The 15,808-nt window shown below is 53.4% G+C and overlaps 1 protein-coding gene across 3 annotated transcripts in view; it reads left to right on the top strand.

Annotated features, from left to right (window-relative positions):
* The first annotated feature begins 697 nt into the window (after positions 1 to 697).
* The window catches only part of RIPOR3 (RIPOR family member 3), a 71,355-nt gene continuing 56,244 nt past the window's right edge, over positions 698 to 15,808 (top strand). For all 3 annotated transcript variants that reach the window (XM_044262838.1, XM_044262841.1, XM_044262839.1), the window contains exon 1: positions 698 to 1,041. In XM_044262838.1, coding sequence (XP_044118773.1) covers positions 1,039 to 1,041 — 3 coding nt within the window. In that variant the 5' untranslated portion in view covers positions 698 to 1,038. The remainder of the gene's footprint in view (positions 1,042 to 15,808) is intronic.

Here is a 15,808-nt window from a genome sequence, read left to right on the forward strand (position 1 = left end):
ACACCAGTCGAGTTTGTAGGAGTCGCACATACAAATGTAACAGGGGTGGGGGTGGGTTGTGGGGAAAGCCTGAAAGCATTAGGTGGTAAAAAAAGGAACAAAGCAGTAAAAGAAGCTGACCACTAACTAAAGACGTAAAGGGAAAATGCCAAGCTAAATCGCACCCAGGGAGAATGGGAGGTGCAGAGGGGACAACGGGGCTCGGGGGAAACCAGGACCACAGGAAGAGGTGTGTGGAGGATCAGATCCCAGATCCGGACTGACGTCGGAGGGGACCCACGGGGGAGAGGGAAGAAAGGAGGAAAAGAAGGAGTGAGGAGGGGACATGAAAGTGGCAAGGTACGAAGAGGAGGCAGACGGAGGAGGGCAAGGCTGTGTCCCTGTCTGTTTGTGATTAGCACACAGCCCTGCGAAGAACTGAGTAAACAGAAACTTCCAGGCGTCCCCACACCCCCCTCTGAGGAGAAGCAGAAATCAGATGCTCTGTGATTAATCGTAGAGAGTTCAGGACACGACCACAAGCGCTGTGCGGACTTGAAATTAGCTGCCTTTTCCCGTCCCCTTGCCAAGATGGGAGTGGGGGGTGGGACGTGAAGGGGTGGGGGCCCCGCCTGCTGGGGGCCAGCATGGAATTCTCCCTGGCAGAGCTCAGTGACACTGACGGGCAATCGGCCGCGTCCAGAGCAGCAGGCAGCATCCGGGGAGCGCGGGCCGGCCGGGGGGGCCCCAGGCCGGCTTCCTGGAACCCCGGCTCCACGGCCGCCTACACCCGGACACAGGCCAGATAAGAGGCCGACTGCGCTATCAGAGCCTGGCAGTGCAATGTCCCCTGGCCCTCAGCACCGCAAAGAAGACCAGGGGACAGTGGCTTCCTTGTGAGCAGCCTCCGAGTGGCTAGTCTGGAAGGACTTCCCCAGCCCGACCCCTGCGGCGGATGCAGATGCAGCGGGTGAGGGTCGCAGCTCACCTCAGCGACAGAGAAAGCCAGGCGGCCTGGAGGAGGAGGCGTGCCCCAGCCTGAACGCCTGTACCTGCTGGATGGTGAGTGATTCTGGCGTGTGGACCAGACGCTAGAGGGAGGTGAAGTGTGAGGAGGCGAGCACTTGCTCACACTCCAGCCTGGAGCTCCCCGGGAGAAGGGAGCCAGAGAGGGGGGAATGGGATAGCGGGGGCTTGCTGTGTGGTCTTGGGCGAGCTCTCTCCCCTCCCTGGGCCTCGGTTTGTCCATCTCTGCAATGGAGTGGCTGCAACAGAGGCTCTTTAAGGGGCTTTTACTGAGACTGTGTTTCTTGTGTATCTGTCATATTCCAGACACTGTGCTAGGCATTTATGAAGCTCTAGCTCAGGGAATCCCAATGAGCCTTCAGAAGGGCATGTGTACCCTCCTGGTATCTGAGCAAACAGAGGCTCAGAGAAGTGAAGTGACTCACCCAAGGTCACACAGCTTTTCAGTGGCAGAGATCAGAATCAGGTCCTTGCCCTTCTGACTTGACTTGCCCTAAACTCTCCACTTCCAGTAGTCTGTATTCTGTTCTGATTCCATGATCTCTGCAGGAAGCAGGGGTGCAGGAGGAGAGGGCGTCCAGGGGAGGATTACCTGTGGGACGTAGGCAGAGAGGCTGGAGAGAGGCAGCCACAGGCTGAGCGGTCTTCACCTCTGGATGGGTGGGGGCATGCGTCCCAGGCAGGGGCTCCTGGTTGGAAGGAGAAGTGCCGGATGCCATGTGCTGTGCTCGCCTCCCTGCTGTCAGAGGCTCCCCAGGATGGGAGAAGAGGGTTAACATCAGGCAGGGGTGGAGGGAGCTGGGCGTGGCAAGAGTGGCACATGCCTCTACTAGGTTTTGTTCCAATTATATTTTGCTTTTCCAAAAATCTGTTTCAAATCATTCTGGGCCCCCACTGCTCCTCTGGACGAAACAGAATTGTGAAACACATACAGAGTTTTCCACACGCCTCCCCCGGGGGGAATCACGTATTGATATTATTGGAGGCTATCTGCATATGCAGCCCCACAGCTGTGGCAGCAGCAGCCAGATAAGCTGCAGATCGAGTCCATGAGTGTCTCCCTGGCACGGAGGAGAAGGATGCACGTTACCTCTGAGGCCCGGGAAGCACACAGCAGGGCCTAGGCAGGTGGGAAATCCCTTGGTGCCAGGCATCTGGGCAGAGCTGGAGATCCCGGCACCCAGATGTGGTCGCTTTTCTCTCTTCTTGGAAAATTCCACCCCACAGCAGCTCTGTACTGACGCAGGCCTCCCTTCCGTTAGGGGATTGGCTCAGAACCTCTGCCTTGGGCTTGAGTCGAGACCTGAGTGGGGGTCTCGACCCCCAGTCCTGAGCACACTGGGACGACTGGTCATTCTACCCACTTCTGGCCTTGATTTTTCTCGTAGACACTTCAAGGTGTCTACAAGTCACCTTCCATCTCTGGGCCTCTGTTTCCTCACCTATGATATGAAGGGTTTAATTTACCCTTTCCTATTTTAGGAAACTCTAAAATCTCTGTGTAATTCTTAAAATTCCGAGAGCCTGCTTGGAGGGCACTGAAGTTCTCAGGAAGCTAAGAGAAGACAACGGTCTCCCGTGAGCCCTGTCATCAGGGAAGGTCCGGAGGAGGGGGCATGCAAGTGGGCTTGAAAAAGGGACTGAGGGGTTCACTGCTGACATCAGCCATCCCAGGCCTCTGGCCATGTGGGCCTCTGAGGGGCCGAATGGATTGCTTTCATGGGGAGTGATTTAACCCAAATGCGTGCTGACTAGGTGGCCCTTACCTACTCTGCATCAGAAGCTCAGCACCGACCCCCAGGACCCCCCAGTTCTTTCTGGGGAGCAGATGAAGGGGTATCTCACATGAGCCCACAAACTGGGCTCTTGCCCTGCTTGTCCTCTCTGGCCTCCTCCGGCCTCCGCCCTCCGCCTACCTGAGACTCTCAGAGCAGAGCCCCTCGCGCCCCCCCCCCACTTGTGGTGCCCAGGCTGCTCTGGGTTCTGGGCAGAGACGGAGGGACCAGCTTCTTCCCCAATGTGTGACACTCTCTGCCATGTGGTCCCTACACTGTGGTGTGCTGGACACAGCTCGTCCCGGCTTTGGAAAGCCAATGGTCAGACTGTCAGAAATGTGGTGAATGAGTTGCTAAGCAGAGCCATCATTAAAAATTAAATTTCGCAGACTTTTAATTAAATCAAAGATGTTACAAAGGTAGTGAGTACTCACTGCTCATTCCTTTCCCTGTCTGAAAGGACATCTGGCTGCTCTCGAGGCTCCCGAGGTGACTTTTGTCCACGCTGCCTGGTGGAAGCCCATCTGATAGTCCGCTATTGTGTATCTCTCCCCGAGTCCCCGTGCAGTGACCCCAGGTTGGTGGCCCCGGAAATTGGCCCCAGTGGGAGTCCTCATATCATGGAAACTGGTAATAGGACGAAGCAGGGCTCTATTTATTGTTTTGCTGATTGCCTAGATTTGAGGGAAAAGACAGGAAAAGTTAACAATGAAGATTAAATATAAAACTGTCCCCATCTGTGGCTGTTTGGTTGTGAAGAGCCCCACAATGAAGGCGCATGTTTCCTTCACTGACAACCTGCACTTTGTTGTGTCACTTTTGTCTGACTCCTTAAGGTAAAGAAAAATATGCACAAGCCTTGAGCCACTCTCGTTCGTCACTTATAAGCGTGGGCTGACTACAGATACAAGGGCTGGGGGCCAAAATCAACAAACCCTTTCCGTGTGACTCAGTTGAGTATATATGAAACTTCCAATGGGGTATTGTAAATTTTGTTTTTATTTGTAAATTGTGTGCTGCACACCCTTTATACCAGTACAATCTATAATAAACCCAAGTGTGCATCTGTGTGCATATATTCATATGTACACACGTATGCACGCACATACATGTATACACACACACACACGCTCTCCCCTGGAGTGCCAGCTGCTAACCTTCACCAGCACACCTCTGGTCCCACAGTTCATACGCTTGTGCCCAGGGTCTCAGAAATCCTGGCATGGACCGTGTTTGGTCCTTATCCAGAGGGAGTCAAACTCCAGGTACTAAGCCTGGATACAAATACTTCAGTTTCCACCTCTTGCCTAAAACATACCCACAGCCCAACTCCTCACTCCCGTTCTGAGCAATGGAATGGATACAGAGACTGGGCTGGGCAGGAGCTGTTGTCTCCACAGGCCACTTCTGGGCCCCAGCGTGGACAGTGGCGGCCCGGGGCTCCCTCACCACCTTCCCTGGCTCTGCGTGCCGGGGCACTTCCGGTGACCTGTCGGGCAGCTCCCGGTTAATTTCATCCACTTAAGGTCTTGCTCCTGCCATACTTTATTTTCATGTGCAGAGCACGACTCTCTAATAGAAACGGCATCTTGGAACAAGCAGGAAGAACAGCTAAGCCAAATCTATAGGAAAGTTAAGACAACTTTCTATTTTTAAAAACCCTGGGAGCCAGGTGGGCCCTTTCCAGTTCTCCCAAGCCAGCGAGCGGCAGAGGAAAGTATTTCGCATTCCTGAATTCTGTCTCTTATGGTCGAGGCCAAGGCAGAGGCCCAGGTGGGGACACTGGCTCAGAGCAGCACAGTTAGGAAGGCGAGAATGGAACCATGCTCACAGCACTTTTAAAAACAATTATAAATGGGTTTTATAATTATTTTATTTTGTGTGCTCAGAAGGGTGATCCTGAGTCTCAATCTTAGTGGCCCTCAGCCCAAGCAACCCAGTAAGAGTCAGGGGTCTACTCCTCCAGACCATTTGTTTACTCATTTTTGCATTTTTTGGGTTAATTTTAGTTTTCAAATACGGATTCTATATGTTCTATTCTGCATCTCCCTGTTTCCACTTGATAATAGATCCTGAGTGTTCATCCAGATTGGCTCATGGGAGACCTAAACCTTCCTTTCGATGCCTGCATATCAGAAGTCCCAGGAGGTTGGAAGAGGGGATCTATTTTGATAACCAAATCTCTATTTTCTAATCAGGCCGCACACTTTCTTGACCCCAAAACATAAGTAGAACCCAACTGCTTCTACTTTTCAGTAAAAAGAAATTCTACTGGCTTTCCCTTCAACCTGTGTCTGGAAGCTGACCTCTTCCTGTCCCCTCCCCTCCCCTCGCCCTGGCCCATGAGGCCATTTCTCTCTGGGCTTTTACAGTTGTCTCCTCACTGGTTTCTGCTTCTCTTGCCTCTGTGATGGTCTGTTCTCTATCTGCAGCCAGCGGGGTCCTGTTAAAATGAAATCAGATCCTGCTCCTCCTCTGCTCAGAACACCCTCCTGACTCCCCAGTCCTGGGTCCACCTCACCCAGAGTAAAAGGTTAAGTCCTCACCATGACCGCAAGGCCCTATAAGATCTGGACTCCATCTCCCCTGCTCTCCCCCTTGCCACATTTGCTGTTCTCAATTGTGCCAGACACAGTCCTGCCTCAGGACCCTTGCACTGGCTTTCCCCACTGCCTGAGACACTCCCTCTCCAGATTTCCACATGGCTCATTCCTTACCACTTACCATCATCTGGCAAATTTTTTTTCCTTTTCTTTTTCTTTTAAATATTATTTATTTGAGAGCGAGCGAGCAAGAGAGCACAAGTAGGGGAAGTGGCAGAGGGAGAAGTAGACTCCCCACTGAGCAGGGAACCTGATGTGGGACTTGATCCCAGAACTTAGGATCATGCTGAAGGCAGACACTTAACCCACTGAGCCACCCAGGTGCCCCATATTTTTCTTTTCTTAAATGTCCCCTACTGGAATGTGAGTTTCCTGAGGGTACAGGTGTATGTGTATACACACACACACACACTTTTTTTTGCCTGTTATGTTCAGTGTTCTATTCCATAGTAGGCACTCAATAAAACTTGTAGAAATACCTGGTTTGCTTTGTTGCCAAGAGCGACAGAACAGTCAGACCTCCTAAGAGAACTGTGAATTAGGGTCACCAGGAATCTCTAGCCAGGGACTCCATTTCATTTATGAATGCCACACTTCTATGCATGTGTCAACACACAAAGTGGCCGTTCATTTGCAGGACGGTGAGAGTCAGCGGACGCACACATCATCAGACGCGCTGTCAAACCAGCCCAGGCCCAGACTGGATCCCTCAAGTGGCTCCTGTGCTCAGCCCCTGTCTGTCCTGGGCTTGCAGGGCTGGTAAAACAACACCATCTCCCACACCGGTGTTCAGAAATACTGAGGATCAGGCAGGTTATGGGATCTGTTGTGGGATCTGCTATGTCCTGGTGGCTGTCACTGTGCTGTCCCTTGGACTGGATCGGTCACCCCTGGTCCAGAGCATGCCCGTCCCTGCCTTCCGAATGAGCGAGGATGGACCCTGCACATGCGAGCATGTGGAGGAGGGCAGGCACGCACCTTCCGAATGCAGAGCTGGATGCTACCCCCTCCACCCCACCAGGGACCAGACAGTCCTACACCTGATTAATAGCAGAGGGAAAGGCCAAGACCTTGCTCACTTGCCCAGCAGCCCCCGTTAGATCCCTAGTCTCCAAAGCTTCCCTCAAGACTTATAAAAGAGCGCTCAGGTAGAAGTGAATTAATCATACCTCCTCAGGACACGCTCGCCCTTCCATCTAGCAGTCTCGCCACATTTATTTATAAAATAAAACCTCCCACAGAGCCACCCCACCCCCCGGGGACTAGAACTTTGACAACTATCTATAACCCACTTACATGCTCCTTCCCACTGCAGTAGCTATGATCTTGAATTTTGTGTTTTTCTATGACTTATTTTTAGGTTTTTGGGTTTTGTTTCTGTTTGTTTTTTAGAGAGACAAGGAGAGAGTGTGCATGCATGTGGGAGAAGGGCAGAGGGAGGGGGAGAGAGAACATCCAAGCAGACTCCCTGCTGAGCAAGGAGCCCAACACGGGGCTTGATCTCCACCCGGAGATCATGACCTGAGCCAAAATCAAGAGCTGCGACTTAACTGAGGGAGCCACCCAGGTGCCCCTTTCTATGGCTTTTTAAAGAATGGTGGTAAAGGATACATAAAACTGACCATTTTACCCATGTTTAAGTATACAGTTCAATGGCATCAAGTACATTCTCAACATCGTATGGCCGTCCTCACATCTGTTTGCAGAACTTCATCATCTCAACCTCCTTTTTCTAAAAAAAAGTATTTATGTCCAAACAGTAAATTATTGTTACTTATTTTTGAACTTTATAAAAAGATCTAGGTTGTCTTGTGCCACTTCTGTTTTCATGAAGCATTTATCACTACAACTCATCCCCGTGGTTGCACAGGGCTCCGTGCTTCCTCAGCTCCCACTGCCAGATGCTACTGCGTGGCAAACCAGGATGCGTTCCCCACATCTAGAAGCTTCCGGGTTGCTTGGCACCGGTGCGCTTGCTATCACAGGCGGCGCCGCTCTGAGCATCCTCGCACCGGCCCCAGTACGCACACGCTGGCGTGCGTCTCCTGTGTCCACCCGGAAGCAGGACTGCCGGGTTGTAGACAATACGAAATCACTCCCCGAACTATTTTCCATAGTGGCTCTGCCAATTCACATGTGCCCTCGACCGTGCGGCATTTGCCTGATGGCTTCCTTTCTGCCACTGGAATGGGTGGAATTTCCCCTGCATCTCCACCGCTGCCACCATCACAGGCCTGGCTGCCACTTGCTGTGTTTCTCCAGGTCTAAGAATAGCCTTGAGCGGGCTGCGGGCTTGTGATGTCTCCCATCTTCATGGCAGAGCTGCACCGGGAGGGGAACCGAGCCTGACGGCCACACTACAGGAAGGAGAATGTGGAGGGGGCATTTGAGACCTTGTCTTCCTAGCATCTACCGCTCGGTCCTGCCTTTACTCAACCTGGTTCTTATCACAGGTGGGACCCAGAGTGACGGGGCAGGGACAAATCCTTGCTTGTGACAGGTGTCACTACTCACACTCTACCTGTATTGCTGTTAATCCATTCAACCCTCAGACCACACGAACGGAGGGGCTCTTAAAGGCCCCAGTTCATAGATATGGAAACTGAGGAGGAGTAAGTTTAAGTGACTCTTTTATTTAAAAAAAAAAAAAAAAAGATTTTAGTTATTTGAGAGAGAGAGAGAGTAAGGGCAGAGGGAGAAAGAATCTGAAGCAGATTCCACACTGAGTGCACAGGCAAACATGGGGCTCAAACCTGTAACCACAAGACCATGACCCGAGCCAAAACCAAGAGCTGGACGCTTAACTGACTGAGCCGCCCAGGGGCCCAGAGAGGTTAAGTAACTTGCCTAGAATCCCACAGGAAGGAAATGGCAGAGATGGGGTTGCATCTGGTCTGTTTGGCTCCCGCCAGAGGTTATGCCATCTCTTCACAGAGCCTAGGAGTTAAATGGCACAAATTCTTCAACCCTACAGACTTGGGTTCATGTCCTGGACCCCCTACGACCATGCTGTGTGGCTCCGGGCAGGTTACTCTCTGCACCTCTAAAATCGTGGGAGCTCCCTTTCTAGAAGCTTCATTAGATACTCTTTTTTGTGCCTTATTGTTTCTTTTTAAATATTTATTTATCTGAGAGAGAGACCGCGCACATGAGAGGGCATAAGCAGGGGGAGTGGCGGAGGGAGAAGCAGACTCCATCCCAGGACCCCAGAAATCATGACCTGAGATGAAAGCAAACGCTTAACCGACTGAGTTACCCAGGGATCCCCACCTTCTTGTTTCTTTTTTTTTAAAAAAAGATTTTATTTATTTATTTGTGAGAGAGAGTGAGCGAGCGAGCACAAGCAGGCAGAGGCAGAGAGAGAGACGCTGAGGAAGGAGCCTAGTGCAGGACTCGATCCCAAGACCCTTGGATCATGACGTGAGCTGAAGGCAGCAGCTTAGCCGACTGAGCCACTCAGACGTCCCCAGCCTTCTGGTTTCTTGTTGACTTGTGTGCCTATTCCCCGAATTTCCCTGGAACCCGTTCATTAGCTTATATCTGCCAGTGCTCATCCCTGGAGCGCAGAGGGGAGGAAGTCCAGGGATCAGGGCACGGGGTACCCTAAGCCAACTGCTATTTCTAGAAGGGATGTGGTGCTGGGCAAGAGGAGAGCAAATGTCCACTCCAGACTGGGCAGCTCTGGGCCAGTGACCTTTGTGACCATCCTATTTCGAGAAAGGCCGATCTGGCTGAGTGGCGGCCTGCTCCGGCCACCTGTGGCCTCACCTATGGGAGGCAGACGGCTGTGCGCGGGCAGTTGCACACAGCATGTCTGGAATACCTATTCCTAAGGGTAATTCCCAGGGATAAAGCATGTTTATACTTTTTGGGGGGAAAAATTCCATTTCTGTTGCCAATTAGTTCTGCTTGAGAACAGCTTTTCTCAACACCAACACGTTGGCCGACCAGCCTTGAGTTCTGTTGATTAGCTCCAAAGTGGGGAAAAAAGTAATTTCTTTCTTTCCTTCCTCCACCCCCAACCGTGAAACCCGGCTGTTCGTGATGAAAGGGGTCCTGTGGATCGTTTAGTTTTCCTTGTCATGACTCCAGGAAAGGCTATAAAAATAATCAGTGGGCCCCGCTGGCCGTAATTGACTGTAGAGAGCAGTTGGCTACCCCAGCGTCTGAGTTATCGGAATCTGTTGCAGACGCAGGAGGCTTCAGTCAAGCTCCTCTGATTACACCTGCGCCCCCCAACCCTGGCGAGCGGGCTGGGAAGTGCTGGAGGTTATCCGAGCGTTTCTCTTCTTCCCCAGGTTCCAGGGAGTTCCTGGAGGGACCCCTGGCGAGACGGAGAAGCGGGGAGGCTAGAAGGCAGGGGGTTCTGATGTGCTCTGCCTACACCGAATCCCTGCTCTACGGTGTAGCCGTGAGCCTTGGGCCAGGGACCCGACCCCTGGGTGCCTCCGTTTCCTCATTTTAAAGTGCTAACAGTCTCTCCTCCTGGGACTGATGTAGGATCAAATGAGTTAATGCATGTGGGAGGGGCTCAAATCCTTCATAAAAGTCAGCTTTTACTTCTCAAAACCTCCCGCTGACACCTGAGTTGTGTGTGGTTGTGCCAAAGCACCTCGACCTAGTCCCCTGCTGATGGACTCCAAGTTGGTTCCAATCTTTTGTGATCGCAAATAATGCTGCATTGAATAGCCTGTGGCTCTGTGTGCCCGCCCCTCCCCTAAGGTATGTGACCCCCACGATAACCTTGGCTCTGGACTTTGCTTCTTGGGGCCTGCAGAATGAGAGATGTGCGGGTGAAGGGTCAGCCCTGGCCTGGCATGCGGACAGGCCGGCAGGAGGCCGGGTCGGGCCCTCCCCAAGCCAGGCGGGACAGATTCCTCCCGAGGCCCTCAGGGGAGTGAGGCGCCAAGCGGTGAGTTTCAAAGGGTTGAGGCCATCCAGCTCCCAGGTTCCTGGAAAATGTCCTGAGGTGGATCTGGGGAGAGGGAATCTGCACTACGCAGGTTCTCCCCATCCTCTGCAATCCTCTTCCTCCAGGAAGCCTCCTGGGATCTGGACTCCAAACACCCCTGACTGTCTCTGCACTGATTTAGCACCAGTGGTATCCAGCTTCCTTTGGGGAGGCAGAAGCATGGCCATTGAGAGTCTTAGAAGCGCAAGAAGGCTGGGTTTGGTCCTAACTTCTCAGGGCTCCCACCCCTGTAACCCCTGCCCTTCTGCCTCCTCCTCTGTTTGGGCGGGGTAATGATTACAGTGATGGCAACAACTTCTCCGGAAGGTCTTGGGAGGTCGCAGTGACGTAACACGCTGTAACACTAGGAAGTGTCTGACACCATGTCAGGCGTGAGAAATACAAGCTTGTGTGAGGAATGTCACGCTATGGGTGGGTCCAGATCTCACCGCACTGAGCTGTGGGTCCTTGCAGGCAGAATGTCTCATTTGAAGCAGAGTCTAAAGGGAGTCCAGACTCACTGTGTGGCCTTGAGCAAGTCATACCCCCTCTGAACTAAGTTTTCTCTCAAAAACATGGTTGTGATGGCACGATCTGGCAGATGGGTCTTGAAGATTAAGAGAGGCAAAGCTCAGGGTCTGTGAGTGCCGGATACGTGGTGGGGACTGCTGACCCTGATCATCAGCAGTGGTAACGGTGGTAAACAGCCTCCCAGAAACCGGAACAGCACCGTGCACACAGCTGGTGCTTAGGGAACACATATGGATGGATGGATGGTGTCAAGTCTGTTTGTTATAAAGTGGGGTCTGGGAGAGGCCCTGTTAGGGGGACTCATTTCCCATGCAGCTGACCCCTTCGGGAGAACAGAGGAGAGAGCGCCACAGGACCGTACCTGCACTTGCGACATCTACTCTACTCCGTGATCTGAGGGATCTGGCCTCATCGCCCCATTTTAGAGATAAGAAATCCGGGGCCCAGAGAAAGGGGAGCTTCACCGGCCCCTGGTGGCACACACAGCAGCTCTCACTTGTCCTGACTTTGTGCAGTGGTCTTCACCCTGACCCTCTGCCCTGTGCAGGAAATGGACCACGGGAACGAGATACAGTGTCCCTCTGTGGCCACAGCCCTTGCACATTTCTGACATTTTTGTGTCCTGGGACAAAGGGTGAACAAACTCACACGAACTATTCTGGTTTCCTGGTGGAAAAACACTCCTGACCCGGGGTGGGGGAACTTTGCTGTTGGTTTTGCTTCTCTTCTGCCCCTCTCCGCCCTATGTTAACGACTCAGCAGCAGCGATCGTAGCAAATCCAGATCGTGAAAATCAGGGATAACCTTAAGAATTGTTTGCGGGTACTGAATGGGCCAGAGGGCTCCCTGGACCGGGGGGCTGGCCCTGGGGGGTTGGCTTCGGCTGCTGCTGCCCTTGGCCTGAGCAGGGGAACTAATGAATGAGCAGCTATTCGCCGCCTTCACGTGGCCTTCTTCCTCCTCTAAGGATACCAGTCTTTGGATTAGGCTACCCCAATCCAAAGGGTGACCTCATCTTAACCAGTTCTGTCTGTAAAGACTCCATTTCGAAATAAGGTCACACTCAAAGTCCCTGGGTAGATGGGACTTTGTGACATCGGGGGGCCACCACCCCTGGAAAACAGTAGCCCTTCCTATAGTGCCTCTCACACCGACTTCATGCGGCACCAATGATGTGCTGGGCACTCCTCTGTGCTTTCATTCCCTCCCCGGATCAGGCCTCTCCACAGTTCTAGGATTATCTCTGTTTGAGGCCAGAGAGGTGAACTGACTCGTGTAAGGTCACACAGCTGGTAAATAGCACATTTGGGAGCAAACCTATTCTCTCTGACTCCAAAGCTGGCAAGGTTTTGAGACCCTCCAATCCCATTCCAAGGGCTTGGAGTCATCGTCCTTTCTCTCCCAGAGTCCCAGCCATTCGAGCTATGCTGTCTCCTGGCCCACACCTCCCTCCTCTCTCTCCAGACACATCTCCCCCAAAGAGGCTATAAAAAGGCAGGGGGAGTGTTGCGGGGGGGCTGGATCTTGTTTTCATAATGGCAAACATGAAGCTGCGTTCTGCCTGGGGTCACGGGTGCCCGGCTCTCCTGCAGGCAGAAAGCTTGCGACCCTTGTGCGTGTAAGAGCATGTCAGACGCATACATGTCATCCTTGACATCTGGTAACATTTTAGGCGTCTTGACTTGGGCTTACAAATTGAAAAATGGTCCATTAAGGTGTGATCTATTAGTCATCGAGACAATGCTATTGAATGCTCACAAAGTGATTCACTCTGTTGGGTCCACAAACCCCGATTCCTTGGGCCAGACCTGGTGAAGGCATTTTGCAGGAAGGATGAAGCTGTTTCTCTGACAGCCAGGGGAGAGCGGGGGCCTGGTGGGCCGGAATGGAGCCTGACAAAGAAAAATGAGTGGCTGCCAGATGATGTATGGCCGTTTACCCTTTAACACGTCTGTGTTGCGGCCATGGAAATAACTTGCTTTGGCTAATGGGAGATGTGTGCAATCAGGAGTCTCTCAAAGCCATGAGCTCGGAGCCATGAGGAAGGATTGTAATTTCCAACAACTGGGGCTTTGGGGCCTTAGGAATTGTATGCTCTGTCGGCATAGAGAGCCAGGAGCTTTCTCCTAGCCAGTGAGCAAGTTGGAGGCCCCTGGGCAGATCAGGGGCTCCCTAGGAACAAAGTCAGCCTGCAGAACTTTGCCCCCCCACCCCAGAGGAGTGGGATGGGGGATGTTAAGAGTTCAGAGAGTGGCTAGCAAGTGTGTAGGAGCCAGCCACATCACAGAGAGCACTGCCCCAAAGCCAGACCTGCCTGGGTTCAAATCCTGCCTCTCCCACCAACCAGCCAGGCCTTAGATAGCCCCACTGTAAAAGAGGGATTCTAACAGAACCTACCTTGGAGGTGTACGGGGATTTCCTGAGCTAGAGGCACAGAGAGAGTTCTTAAGAATGCTAATCATTGTTATCATGCTGGGTTGCTGGGGTACAGAGAAGAGCCAGTCAGGACAAGAGAGAAGCAGTGCTGTGCCTTCTGGCTGTGGGTCTAGGGGCAGGCTCCTAACTTGCTGCACGCACCCGGTGCAAGAGGTTTCTCCCAGTTTCTGCCCCTCGGGGCAATCAGGAAACCAGTAGTAATGTCGGCTGTCACCCATTTCGGCCAGCCCATGTGCCCAGAATCCAAGAAGTGGGATTAGCTTGAGTAGGGAGAACGCAGGAGGAGGGCTAGGGCTAGAGCTAGGGTTACCATGAGCCACCACCCGCGACAGGTGGGCTGTCCGTGGACTGCCAGTCAGTGTGCATGCCTGCAGACATTGAGGGTCTGATTCATGCCCCCAGCTCAGCACTGAAAGGAGTATAGACAACAGCCATGTGATCCCTGTGCCCCTTCTGCCCAACTGGCTCCAACCCCAGATGAGACAGGGGATAGATGTGTGCATCTCTGGGCCCTTAAAACTGCGGTGATAGTTAAGAGGTGGCCATCACAGCGGGGCCAGCTCAGATTTGGGGATCACAAAGACCTGGGGCAGGGAAGGCTGGACATGCCTCCAAGTAGAAAGTCTGTTCTGACTTGAAGTCAGGCATCTGTTACCCTGTGAAGGCTGAAGGCTGAAGGCTGACCCTCCCCCCTCCCCATCCCCATCTCCCTCAGGGCTGACTGCCCAGGAGCAAGTGGCCAGCTCATGGTACTCATGCCAGCTGGCTGCGGCTGTCCCAGGAGGGTCAGTTTCTCGAGCTATCAGATGCTGTGGCTGCCGGCTTGTCTCCACGGCATCAAGCCTGGCCAGCTTTTGGGCAACAGCAGCTCCACGGAGAACATAATCCAAGAGGGAGGGACAGCAGAACCCAGAGTGGGGATGGCTAGGTGGCGGGTAAATGACGCTGGGCACCCTGACCGCAGGCAGCTCTGAGCACTGGTCCTTTACTTTAAGTAAGTTCTCTGCCCAATGTGGGGCCTGAACTTACAACCCCCAGATCAAGAGTCGCATGCTCTATGGACTGGCCAGCCAGGCACCCCTGAGCACTGGTCCGGGTCCCCAGGAGAAATTCACTGGGACAAAGTGAGGGTACACATTGGGGAGGGACCTTCTTGGGGGTTCCGGCAGAGCACCTGGCCTTGTGGCAGCTACTCAGTGAGGACTCCCCCCTCAGCCTCTCTCTGCCCGACCCCTCGGGCTTCATTTCCTGATTCTGTAATCTCACTGCTCCAGCCAGCTGTCCCATTCCTTCATTTGTTCATTTTGCGTCCTCACGATGAGCCCAGAAGGTGGGGGTGCACCAGTTATGCCACTTCCGAGATCGAGGGACACACATGAATTTAAGCAACTGGGTCAGGGGCACAGAGCTAACAAGGGGCTGGATTAGTTATCCGCCGCTGTGTGACACATGTCCCCACAACTAAATGCCTTAAAACAACACAGGTCTCTGATCTTACAGTTTCGGCAGGTCGGGGCGCAGGCGCGGCGGCCGGGTCCTCTGCTTCGGGCTGTCACAGGCACGGCAAGGTGTCCGTGGGGCTCCCCTCGTCTCAACATTGAGAGGCAGGATCTGTTACCTGGTTCGCTCAGAAGTGCAGGAGTCACTTCTTCTGGCGGTGGTGGCCCTCCGTTCCCCACCACGGGACCCTTCTCCAGCATGGCCGGTCGCTTTGGCAAAGTGAGCCCGCCGGGAAGGTGCCTGCGTGAGGGGGCACGTGCGCATGCGCGGGCGCGAGTGCGTGCACGTATGTGCGTGCGTGCGTGTACACATGCGCACAGGTGCCTAGCGTGCAGGTGTGCGGGTGTGCGTGCAGGTGTCTGTGGACGCGGTTGAGTCACCGATGGTGGAGGTGGCATTACATGGCTTTTGCGACTTTCTATTAAAGCAAGTCGCTGGGTCCGCTGGCACCGAGGAGGAGAGAGCGAAGGCCAGGCGGCGGGAGCCCCGTGCGCCCCCCTCCCCGGAGGAAGCTGGGAAGAGTCCCCCCTTCCCCTGTCCCAGACCCGCGCCGCCGGTCCGCCACCGCTCAGTCGGGAGTGAACGGCGTCCTCACTTCTTCACGGGGTGTTTGTGCAGCGCCTAGCGCATTTCGGACAGGGGCGGTTCTGTCCCCAGCAGCCGCATGCTGGTGACGGACCTTGAGGCTGCATCTTTACCCACAGCATCACGTAGCTCTGCAGGGGTGGGGGGGGAAGTCTTTTCATTATTTCCTGTAACTGAGCTGAGATTTCTCACAAACCCTAGTCCCAGGGCAACAAGGAAGAGCACTCGATTTAGTCTAATCTGGTCAATTTAATCTGACCCAGTACTTGAGCTCTGTAGGTAATGTTCTGTCTCAGATTTCCTTCTGCTCCATCCTTAGCCCTGCCAAGGTGGCATAGGGTCTGGAACCCCGAGGCTCGCTGGTGGATCGGGTCGGTGTCTCTAGCCATTCTGTTGCCCAGGATCACTACAGGCCTTTCTGG

This window comes from Neovison vison, chromosome 8 (assembly GCF_020171115.1).
Source record: "Neovison vison isolate M4711 chromosome 8, ASM_NN_V1, whole genome shotgun sequence".
In the NCBI taxonomy this organism is placed as follows: domain Eukaryota; kingdom Metazoa; phylum Chordata; class Mammalia; order Carnivora; family Mustelidae; genus Neogale; species Neogale vison.